Source organism: Macrosteles quadrilineatus, unplaced genomic scaffold (genome assembly GCF_028750875.1).
Source record: "Macrosteles quadrilineatus isolate MER2022 unplaced genomic scaffold, UCM_ALF_1.0 Scaffold_4__1_contigs__length_99947679, whole genome shotgun sequence".
In the NCBI taxonomy this organism is placed as follows: domain Eukaryota; kingdom Metazoa; phylum Arthropoda; class Insecta; order Hemiptera; family Cicadellidae; genus Macrosteles; species Macrosteles quadrilineatus.
Window position 1 is genome coordinate 29,622,659 of NW_026542597.1, and position 12,125 is coordinate 29,634,783.

Below are 12,125 nucleotides of genomic sequence, written 5' to 3' on the forward strand. Positions count from 1 at the left end.
CTACTGCATAGGCCTAATAGAAACACTTGACACATATGTGTAGTAGGTTTGATTAACTTAACTAGTATGAAATAATTGTTTTAAAAAGGCATATTACACAATTTACTCATTGTTGTGGCTTGCCCCTGAACTGGTAAGACAAATATAAAATAATAACTTACATTAGTGGTTTATTTACCTTTACCAAAGTTACTTTCGTCCCAGTTCAATAAAAGTTGTAGTTTCTACAACCATGGTTTCGACGCTAGTTGCCATGACGTGCCATAGTACGTGACCAAGATGCAACTAGCGTCGAAACCATGGTTGTAGATACTACAACTTTTATTGAACTGGGACTAAAGTAAAGGTAAATAAACCACTATTATTTTATATTACACAATGCTAAAAAAAACAATGAAAATGACCAGGCATATGACATATGCATAGCCTCAATGTGTCTCTTTTTAGACCACAAAGTCTAATTTATGTGAAAGGGGCCTATTTTTAAGTAGGAGATCTGTTCAATTAGGCCTATTAAGTTATTGTGTTTTCTACCCATTTTGACACCACGCAGGAGCGATGCTAGTGGGACATCATCAAGTATAAGTAATTAAAAAAAGAATCAACAAAACAGCGTAGGCCAATAACTTAAATGTAGACTTTTAAGTTACCGTACCTCAGAAAATTACTGAACACTTAACAGGCACTACAAAAGAAGCTAGGTAATGAGGATAAAAATCTAATTTTAAGGTTAAGAACAAAGCAACACTCTTCGATTCTTCATTGAACAAAATGACTCAGTTAAAAACGAACACAACACAGTCAACAGTAACAAATCTACATACACAATAACTTTAACCATAGATAAAACAAAACATTGCTTTAACTGTTTAACTTTTTATAAGGGAAGATGAAGATCGGAAGAAGGATAATGGAGCTGAGCAGCGGAAAAAGCGGAGGGAACAGGGGAGGGGAGGGAGAATCCGTCTGAATTCGAATTTCAAAAGAATAGGAATGGAACAACGAGCAAGGAATACCCTACCCAATGCCCCTTACCACGCCCTTACTCGCTGGAATGGATAATTTTTTTCTTGTATTTTAATTTTGTATTTTGTTTGTATTTAATTTACAATCTGTTCAAGTTGAACAATAAGCAAATTATATAAATAGTAATACCATAGATAAAACATACTCCCTTAGATAAAACATACACAAAAATAACTGGAAGAACATGAGCTATTGTGTATTACCACTGACAAAACTAGCTAACAAAGAGAATATTGAATGTTTTATCTATGATATTGATAACACTTAGCCGAATCTGAATGGTAGGTCCAATATCGTATGTCGCTTCAGTCTGTAAATGGTGTTGTGATTGTCCAATAAATTAAGTGCAAGATGATTTGAATGATTTTCCAATTTTATAATGTATTTTTCACTAGATTTTGTAATTTCTTCTTTGACTGTTCGAATTTGAAGAGAATGGATCATGATCATGAAAGTATCCTGTCAAAGCGGGTCGAGTTCCCGCAAGGCTTACGGGACGCTTCTTGATGTAGACTCGGTGTTACGATTTCATGACGTTCACACTTTCTAGTTCCATTACCATAGATAAAACTTACTTACTTGATACTTGGTTACTTCATCTTTGACCAACAAAGTTGGATTGATTGGGTCTTATTTACATTAAAAATATTAAAAACACTATACATATATACATACAATTAAGCAACTATGGTGGTATTATTGACAAACACTAGAGGCTCATCAAACATTTCTTGCCATGAGTATAACGGTATACTGAGCAAACTCTGGCGTAGCGTTGACTTAAATCGCTTTTTGTCAAGAGCACGAAATCCTTTCGGCAGCGTATTAAAAAGCCGAATAGCAAGCGATGGGTAGGAGTTCAGAGTGTGACTGAGTCGGCAGTGGGACACTCCTTGGTTTCACCAAGCAAGTAGGATGCGTCAGCCTTCAGATCAGTTAGGTTGGTGTGTCTCGTTAACAACGTAGTGTCGTCTGCAAAAAGAAGTGTGCGTCTGTTGAAAGATAGGTCATTTATCATTTTATCATGATGACGAACAGGACGGGTCCTAGAACACCAGGATAGGTCCTTGGGGAACACCATGGTGTAGCTCTTTGATTTGAGAGGAGGCTCCTTGTATTGACACAAGTTGTCTCCTGTTGTGAAGGTAATCGGCATAAGTTCTATGGGCCGTTCCAGCGATGCCATACTTAGATAGCTTGACTAGGAGTAAGTCATGGGAGACTACGTCAAAAGCCTTGCTGAGGTCGCAAAGTCTGAGATGTATGGAGTCGTTAGCTTCAAAGGCCGCAGAGATGTCCTTAATCAGGCTGAAGAGGGTGGAGGTAGTGGAACGCCCAGTCCTAAATCCGTGCTGTGAGTCACTGAAAAGGTTATTCTTTTCAAAAAAGTCTACCAGTTGTTGCTTCATGACCGCCTCAAAAAACTTTGGAGAAAACAGGGAGGATAGAAATTGGTCTGAAGATTGCAGGTTGCGCTGGATCGCCTTTTTTTGAAAATAGGAGTGGTTTTAGCTATTTTGCCATTTTCCGGCAAAACTCCTTCTCCTTCAGATAAGCAGCTATTTACTAAAAAGGCAAGAGGTTTGGCTATCTGCTTGATTGTGATAAGATATGATATACGTCCGTGAACGCGATACGAAGTTGGACTTGGAACTTTGAACTTGATTTCACCTCTGCTGGCTGGCACCGCACTTCAAAGTGAAAAGTGAAAGTGTAAGCAATAGCTATAGCAATAAGAATAAAATAACAGCATTCAATATTTTCTTATCTTAATCTTATCCTTATCTTGGGTTGGCTGACCACTGGCACCGGCCACCGGGTGGGACTTGGCCCTCGGCCAGCGGCCTTGACTTGACTTCGGTGTTCGCCGTTCGGTCTGGTCTACGATCGTGTTCGGTCTTTCGACTTCACTATCACTAACTTCAACTTTTTTTTTTGTTTGGAGAAATAGCCTCTGGATCTCCTAGGTCTCCACAATAAAACAATTGGATCGTCGATTATAATAACTTAGATTATAATAACTTCAACTTGTTGGATCAGGTCAGGATTGTCTCATCCATCGTTCATCAGAAACAGAAATCGACGAGAAATCAGACGGATTACAACAGTAGAACAGTACTTTCTGCCACGTAAAGTTGTTCGTAGGCTAAATCGTATTCCAAGAGATAGAGAATAAACTACTTAGAGGTTGGTGGATAGGCCTAAGTTCAATTTATTGACACTCGTTCTTCGTTTGTCTTTTACACTCAATTTAGTCAATTTATCCACATTTTTAAATAAAAACTAGCCTTTTAATAAGCATTTTTAGTGACCTGACTTACAGGACTTAACAAGCTTAACTTAACAACCGTCGTGAAGTTAGCGGCTCTTTTCATCGGCGCTTTTTCGGTTTGTAATAGATGTGGGTTGGTACTCCTGCGGACGCCAAAAACGTGTTTTGCAGGGATGTCGGAAACACAATTCAATGACAATACGGTGCGAAATGATGTTTTTATATTTATATAATGTCAATTATACATTGATAAAACGTGTACACAAGTTAAAACTAATTAATTGACGTAATTATTGACGTAAAGTGAAAACCCGTAAAGTAAAGTGCAAGTGCAAAATCCAAGATGGCGAACCCGGGAACTCTTCGTTAACCAGGAAACCAAGTTACACCAACCGAACTGAAGAGTGAAGACTGAAACTGAAACAACGGACTCGCCAACCCTATCTTACACTTTCGTAAGCATTACATTTACACTATTGAAGACATCCAAAGGTAGGACCTCTGTTTTCTTTATACTTTAAATTAGCTTTTTATCTTAGCAATATTCTTAAACACTGAACAACATTTTTAACACTCAACAGGCACTAGTTAGGACAAAACAGTTGACAAATCTTAGATAGGCCAAACAAACAAACCCAAAGAAAACCAAAACTAGGCTAGACAAGCAAAAAAGGGAACAAAACCAAAAAATAGGGTGCCTTATCCTTATCCATATCCCTACCAATCTCTCAAGTGTCAAAACAAAACTAGGCCTAGGTTGGATAGGAGAATAAAACACCAAAGTTAGGGAACTTATCCTATTCTCACCCCTTCCAAACCCCTCAACCCTCCCCCCCCACAAAAAAAAAAAAAAAAAAAAATAGCCTAAGCAAAATGACCAAAGCTGACTCACAGTCTGAAACCAATGACACGGTTAACGCAACATACTGCAAAGTTTGCGACCAAACAGTACATGATAATGACAAGGCAGTTGCCTGCGATTGTAATGACTGGTACCATACCAAATGTGCTCTAATATCAACCAAACAATACAAAGCTCTGGAAAAAAATGAATTTCCACTGACATGGATTTGTAAAACCTGCTATCACATGCAAAAAAAACACCAAAACACCCAATGGTATGTTCACAGCTTACTACATAGACAGGACGCACCAAAAACCTACATCGAAGAGATGAATGAAGCTTTAAAATTCATGTGTGACGAACTAAATATTAATTTTATAGATATTACTACAACTTTTAACCAAAACCTATATGCAAGCGACGGTATCCACCCGAATACCGAAGGAAACAAAGTGCTGACCGCACACCTGAACAACATTCTAGGCCTGCCAACTCTATCAGAGAACAACCAGAAAGAAAATAGGCCTACTCAGAGGAACTACACCAGGAAAGAGGACAAAAAAATTCCAGAAAGGGACAACACTACGGAGGGAGGCTTAACCAGACAAACAGAAACCCCTAAGCCTAATGACATCCATCAAATTATGACACCTAAGGAAGATGTGACTCTTACTGAAACAGCAGCACACCATTCGCTACATAACCAACAAACCGAGACACCAAAAAATCAAACTGCAAAGGAAGACTCCCAACACCCAAACGAGACCACTCTACAAATACCCCTAGAACCATAGCTCACCTAAAATCACCACCTACACTCATCAGGAACAAAACTACCAATAACTCCAACTCAAAACCGCAAAAAAAGACAGATAGGACTGATAGGCCTACCTTAAAAATTTATCACCTAAACATCCAGAGAGGGCTACAGAGTAAAATAGACAGGCTACAACTAGAAATTCAAAACCTCGATCCAGACATTCTAATAATTTCAGAACATGGTGAAAAAAAAGAAAACCTAAAAATAACAAACATTCCAAATTACATTTTAATAACAGAATTCTCAAGAATAACACATAGATGGGGAGGAATAGCAATTTTTTGCAAGGAAAACAATGTCGACATCCTAAAAATCCGAGAAATCAATACGCTCACCTTCTGTGAAGAACAATCTTCAGAACTTGTAGGAATTGAACTACCCGACTTCAAGACTGTAATTATTGGTGGATATAGATCCCTGAACCTGAACACTTTTTTTGAAAATTTCTCAAACTTACTTTCCACAATATCTCACAAGAACAGAAAGATAATAGTGATGGGTGATTTAAACATAGACCTATTTAAAGATAACGAAACTGAAACAAAAACTCTTTTAAATATATTAGCGGAACATAACCTGAAACCATCGGAACTACCTCCAACCAGAATAACAACCACATCAAAAACTTGTATAGACCTTTGCTGTACTAACATAAACAAGGAGGACCTTGAAGTAAAAACCCATAGTAACTCAATATCTGACCATCAAGCAATTACCTGCCAACTAAAGATAGGACACAAAAAACCTATAGCACCCATAAAAAGACAAATTAGAATAACATCTCCAGCAAATCTAGACGAACTCAGAGCATCCCTCAAAAATCAAGATTGGTCTACTGTCTTTTCTAAACAAATTGTGGATGAAAAGTATGATGCCTTTATAAGAATTTTACAATACAAAATCGAAGAAATTATGCCTAAACAGTACAAAACTTTTCACCGTAGCAAGAAAAAAAAGATATTCTGGAATGATAAACTTACTAGACTGAAAAACTTACTCCAACTAGCAGAACATAAATACTTACTCTCAAACAGGGTTGAGGACAAACTCTCGTACGTTAAAATGAAAAGAGCATATGACTTAGAAGTCAAAATCCAAAAATCAAATGCTGTTGTCCAGAAAATAAAAAATGCGCCCAACAAAAACAAAGAACTCTGGAGCACCATAAATAAAGAAAGAAATGCGGACAGGAAAATTAAAGAGGAAATAAATCTTATCAGCAATGAAAAACTGACTACCGACCCAACCCACATCTGTAACCTTTTAAACGACCACTTTATTACCCTCGGAAAACCACGCCAAACTCTGCACAATAGGACCTCAACCACCCCAAAACCGAAATCCAAACCCAATCTGCCACAACAACCCAGAGCCGACTCACTAGCAAACTTTAACAAGATAACCAAAAAGGAACTTGAACGAATATTTGACAATCTACCGCCTAAAAACTCTTCTGGACTAGATCAAATATCTAACAAAATGATCAAACACTGTAAAAGGGAAATAATCACACCACTCTTACATATCATCAATACATCTATAGAACAATCTAAAGTCCCCAAATCAGCAAAAATTGCCTTAGTTTATCCCAAATTTAAGAAGGGTGAGAAAACCTGCATCTCAAATTACCGGCCAATATCTATCCTACCCACGCTCTCAAAATATATAGAAAAGGCAATACATAATCAGCTCATCACATACCTGGAGGACAAAGGAAAGTTCACCCAATCACAGCACGGCTTCAGACATGGCAGATCAACAAATACAGCCCTTGCAAACCTATGCGAGGACATAACATCAATCTGGGAAAAAAAACTCCAAGCAACAAGCATTTTTCTAGACATAGAAAAAGCCTTCGATAGCTTGAATAGAGAAATACTAGTTGAGAAACTTCAAGAACTAAATATCACCCATAATGCTTTAATCTGGCTCCAAAATTACATGACAGACCGACAACAACTTGTAGAACTAGAATACACTAAAAAAAACTATGAAATCAAATACAGATCTGAACTTCGAGAAACCTATCAAGGAATACCGCAAGGATCAATACTTGGCCCGATCCTCTTCTTAATATACATAAATTCTTTTCCGAATGACCTATCTAGTGATAGCTCCTGCATAATGTTTGCGGACGACACTACCATAATTACACCAACAAACTCCAACACCCAAAAGGAAAAAATAGAAGAAACACTTCAAACTTCAATAGCCACCTGCAACTCATTAGACCTAAAAATAAATCAACAAAAAACAACAGTTTTAAACTTCACTTCTAACAGCCAGATACAGGAAGGAAATGAAAAACGAAACGCTAAATTTCTCGGAATCACACTGGACAACCGATTAACATGGCATGACCATATTGAAAATCTGGACAGTAAACTATCCCAAGTTGTATATGCTCTAAGGAGAAACAGGAAGATCACAAACAAAGAGATCTGCAAAACGGCATACCACGCTCTCTTCTCCTCACACATTAGATATGGCATAATTGCATGGGGCTCTGCCAATGAAACCGACCTGAAAAAAATACTAGTACAACAGAAAAAAGCCATCAGAATCCTGGAACAAGTTGATCGGGAAGAACACTGAAAACCTCTCTTTGTCAAAAACCAGATCCTCACCTTAACATCCTTATATCTTTACGAAACCATCCTTTTTATCAAATCAAACCCACCTCAACTCAGAATAAACTGTCACGAACACAACCTCAGAGTAAAATCAAACTTTAATCTAAACCAACACAGACTAACGAAAACCAGCAAAACACCAAATTACATGGGAATAAAACTATACAACATCTTACCCAACAAACTTAAAGACATAAACTTGCTCTCTAACTTCAAAAAACAGCTGAAACAATACCTCTTAAATCGACCTTATTACACAATTACAGAATATCTAGAAGAACATAAATTTCCTACAAAATAACACTCATCATACAAATCACACATTCAACCACACTACAACACTACACACAATCAAGAAGCTAGCAAGAAGAAAGATGAGAAAAAAATTGACAATTCCCCGGTCTCCAAGGACTGCGGCGAAGACTTCGATGGTAAATGGTAAATGGTAAATGGTATTTTAAAAGGCATATTTGAGTTATACGTAGCAGCTATGGCTTAACATAACGCGATCAATTAAAACTCCGAACATAAAAAGTGCATAATCATTTTTCCCAAGCCCATCACATCAACTTTGAGCTATTCTAATGGTAATATACAATGTGTAGAATACTCAGTATAAAGGCCTGTTCACACCGGCGTAGCCCGACGTCTGCAGACGTATTCGGTGTATTAATACGTTGCCCGTGCACTGTTCACACCGCAGCTACGTCTGACGGCTACGTAGCCGGTGAGCCGGCTGTTGTTTGTTTATTTTATTATATTATTTTATATTTGGTAATTTTATTGTTTATTTTTATTAGCGTTTTATGGATTTCAGTTAAGATTGTCACGGTTCAATTGCAGCTTTTATAGTACCCTGAAAAGTCTGTTGATTAATGAGTTAATGTTGACAAAAATGTTTCACTCTAATTTTAGGCCGTATATAGTAGACTATAAGACTTGTGCTATATTATAATATAAAATAAATATTATCAGAAAACATGCAATAATTTTGCTCATCCATGGATTACATGATAAAATATTCTATGGTGTAAGTAAGACGTAGGCCTATGTCTAAAAATAATTCATTAATGTTTCATAAATATCAGCCCACAATATGAACCATAATAAACCATATTAAGAGAGACGACTTTTTTGATAAGGAGATTTACAAGCAAAATGTTAGTGAACATTAGGTACTCGTATGATGAAGTATTGATCATATAAATTTTTCTTAAGGTTGTTATGTTATAGTGATTTAATGATTTGTTAAAGTGATTCTTAATTTTTGTATTATAATCCAACATTTACCGCTTAATAAATTAATTATAAGGTGGAAGGAGGGTGGCGGTCACAGCCCGGTGTGCTAGTGCGCATGCGCGTATTCGGCTATGCGAGCTACGCGTAGCTAGCCGGCGTAGCGGCAGCGCCGTAGCTTCCGTAGCTCACGTATTAATACGCCGGTGTGAACACTCTCTATGAATTACATTAAGAGCTACGTCAGCTACGTATTCCGAAAAAGTATTAATACGTCTGGCTACGCCGGTGTGAACAGTCCTTAAATATGATTGAGGCAGTCCAGTGAATTACGAAGCTATAGGCAAAATTTATATGGTTGATAGTAACTCGTATCAGGAAAAAGTGCACAATCTTTTTCCTAAGCCCATCACATCAACTTTGAGGTATTCTAATGGTAATATACAATGTGTAGAATAATCAGTATGAGTATGATTGCGGCAGTACAGTAAATTACGAAGTTATATGGCAAAATGTATATGGTTGATAGAAGATCGCATCAGGAAAAGTGCACAATCTTTTTCCTAAGCCCATCACATCAACTTTGAGGTATTCTAATGGTAATATACAATGTGTAGAATAATCAGTATGAGTATGATTGCGGCAGTCCAGTAAATTACGAAGTTATATGGCAAAATGTATATGGTTGATAGGAACTCGCATCAGGAAAAGTGCACAATCTTTTTCCTCAGCCCATCACATCAACTTTGAGGTATTTTAATGGTAATATACAATGTGTAGAATACTCAGTGTAAATATGATTGAGGCAGTCCAGTGATTTACGAAGCTATAAGGCAAAGTGTATATGGTTGATAGGAACTCGCATCAGGAAAAGTGCACAATCTTTTTCCTAAGCCCATCACATCAACTTTGAGGTATTATAATGGTAATATACAATGTGTAGAATAATCAGTATGAGTATGATTGCGGCAGTCTAGTGAATTACGAAGTTATATGGCAAAATGTATATGGTTGATAGGAACTCGCATCAGGAAAAGTGCACAATCTTTTTCCTGAGCCCATCACATCAACTTTGAGGTATTCTAATGGTAATATACAATGTTTAGAATACTCAGGGTAAATATGATTGCGGCAGTCCAGTGAATTACGAAGCTATAAGGCAAAATCTATATGGTTTATAGGAATTTGCGTCAGGAAAAGTTTCTGTTTGTAATAGATGTGGGTTGGTACGCCTGCGGACGCCACAAACGTGTTTTGCAGGGATGTCGGAAACACAAATCAATGACAATACGATGCGAAATGATGTTTTTATATTTATATAATGTCAATAATACATTGATAAAAAGTGTATACAAGTTAAAACTAATTAATTGACGTATTTTAAAAGGCATATTTGAGACCGTACTGTACATTATACGTAGCTAAGGCTTAACATAACGCGAACAATTAAAACTCCGAACATAAAAAGTGCATAATCTTTTTTCCCAAGCCCATCACATCAACTTTGAGCTATTCTAATGGTAATATACAATGTGTAGAATAGTCAGTATAAATATGATTGAGGCAGTCCCCTTAATTACCAAGTTATATGGCAAAATGTATATGGTTGATAGGAACTCGCATCAGGAAAAAGTGCACAATCTTTTTCCTAAGTCCATCACATCAACTTTGAGGTATTCTAATGTTAATATATAATGTGTAGTTATTAATCTAGGTGTTCCTGTAAAAAACACCCGATTTTGTACAAGGAAAAGTTTATTTGTTAACTTTTTATACCACAATGTGTTATTTATAAATGTATTTGATTTTGAACATTATTTGTAGCCTATGTTTTGGAATGAATTTTTTATTTTCGAATAATGTGTTAGTTATCCTGCAAAGTGATCTGAAGGAAAGTGATAATTGATGAGTTTAAGTTTGAGTATGGAATGTAAAATAATACACATAGTAGGGGACTAAAACTTATTGTTTCGATCAAAATAATTTATTCTCTACGGCCACCAAACAATCATAGGGAAATCCGCTTGCAAGTTGTACAGATAATTGCTAATGAGTGGGAAACGTAAAAACATTTTATGGTAGGTGATGAATCTTACTCAAGTTAGACGTTTAGCAGTACCAAAATTTCCCTTTCAAGATGGCGAGTACTCTGGATACGTAAAACTACAATTTATCAGTGAACTATACCCAAACATTTGTTTCGAGTACACAGGGTAGTTGTGGATCGGTCCAGTAATTACTGAGCAAACAGTGTTACAACTGCGTATTAAATATATAGATGTTGACTCGGGTCATTACAGCGTTATAAAACTTTGTCATAATTCCCAGGGTGTGAAAACAACAAAAATAAAAAGAAAAGGTAAAAAGTCACTAACTCTGCGTAAAGAGACAGCCAGAACGAAAAAAACACGTGGAGAACCATCGAACTAAAGAAGTAAATAGCAGTTAAATGTGCTCTGGAAGTCACTACATAAAAACACTAATTCTTTTGTATTGGGATCGTTTAATTAGATTTGTGTGCCGATTTTAAATTCAAAGATTTAAAATCCGCGACAGGCAATGGACAAGTCAGTCAAACATGACGTAACGCGGAAGGATACGAAGACCGTTGGGAACCGCGTCGTCTGCAAAGCGTCTCGTCGTCTCGTCACTCGTGGTCAAGTACTCGCACAGTCAACATGTGAAGTCGCGTTTTGTCGCTGGTGTAGGACGAATTTATTAATATCTTAATTCGTAGCTCGGAAATTAGCGTTCGGGCGGAAATTGTACGTGCATCAAACGATCGCAATTGTCAAAATTTCGCCGAATTGCAATTGGGGGTGTGTTTTATTAGTATTTAGTCGAGACAGTTGAGATGCCGGATTGATTGTTCGCGTTCGTGATGAAAATTCGTACATGCATCATATCGATAGCAAATGTCAGTTTCTAGCGAATCGCGGGTCGTCGTGAAGGTATTTTCAATTGAATCATTAAACGCCAGCTCGAAAAAACAAGAATTAATAAGTCCTACACCAGAAAAAACCGTGTCGTGATGTTCCGCTCGGTCAGACAAAAAGTCAAAATTACCACGAGTCAGTTTTTAAATGTTCGGTACGCGTGAATCTTCGTCGGAATGAATGTTAATGTGTCGACATGTGTACGTAAGTAAATGTTTGTGTTATTTGTGTTTTAGTATTAAAATAGTCTTGCCAATCTGCCACATTTTTTCACATGTACCACTCGTTTTACAAGTTATGAATCATGTTTAGTTTGGTCTGAGATTTTCATGTTTCATTTGGTCTACTTAGAGCACAT

The 12,125-nt window shown here is 36.9% G+C and overlaps 2 protein-coding genes across 13 annotated transcripts in view; one reads left to right on the top strand and one right to left on the bottom strand.

Annotated features, from left to right (window-relative positions):
- Window positions 1-921, bottom strand: part of LOC128993242 (platelet binding protein GspB-like) — a 52,949-nt gene extending 52,028 nt beyond the window's left edge. For 9 of the 10 annotated variants that reach the window (XM_054417019.1, XM_054417022.1, XM_054417020.1 and 6 more), the window contains exon 1: window positions 825-921. In XM_054417019.1, the coding sequence (XP_054272994.1) occupies window positions 825-841 (17 nt within the window). In that variant the 5' untranslated portion in view covers window positions 842-921. Of the gene's footprint in view, window positions 1-655 lie in introns of all 10 variants that reach the window. The other variant, XM_054417014.1, reaches the window with a different exon arrangement.
- A 2,217-nt stretch (window positions 922-3,138) lies between these two features.
- Window positions 3,139-12,125, top strand: part of LOC128992320 (uncharacterized) — a 68,148-nt gene continuing 59,161 nt past the window's right edge. Inside the window, exon 1 of one of the 3 annotated variants that reach the window (XM_054415828.1) lies at window positions 3,139-3,213. The gene's annotated coding sequence lies outside the window, so the exon portion shown is untranslated. Of the gene's footprint in view, window positions 3,214-4,174; window positions 8,034-12,125 lie in introns of those variants that run through there. The other 2 variants (XM_054415827.1, XM_054415829.1) reach the window with 2 other exon arrangements.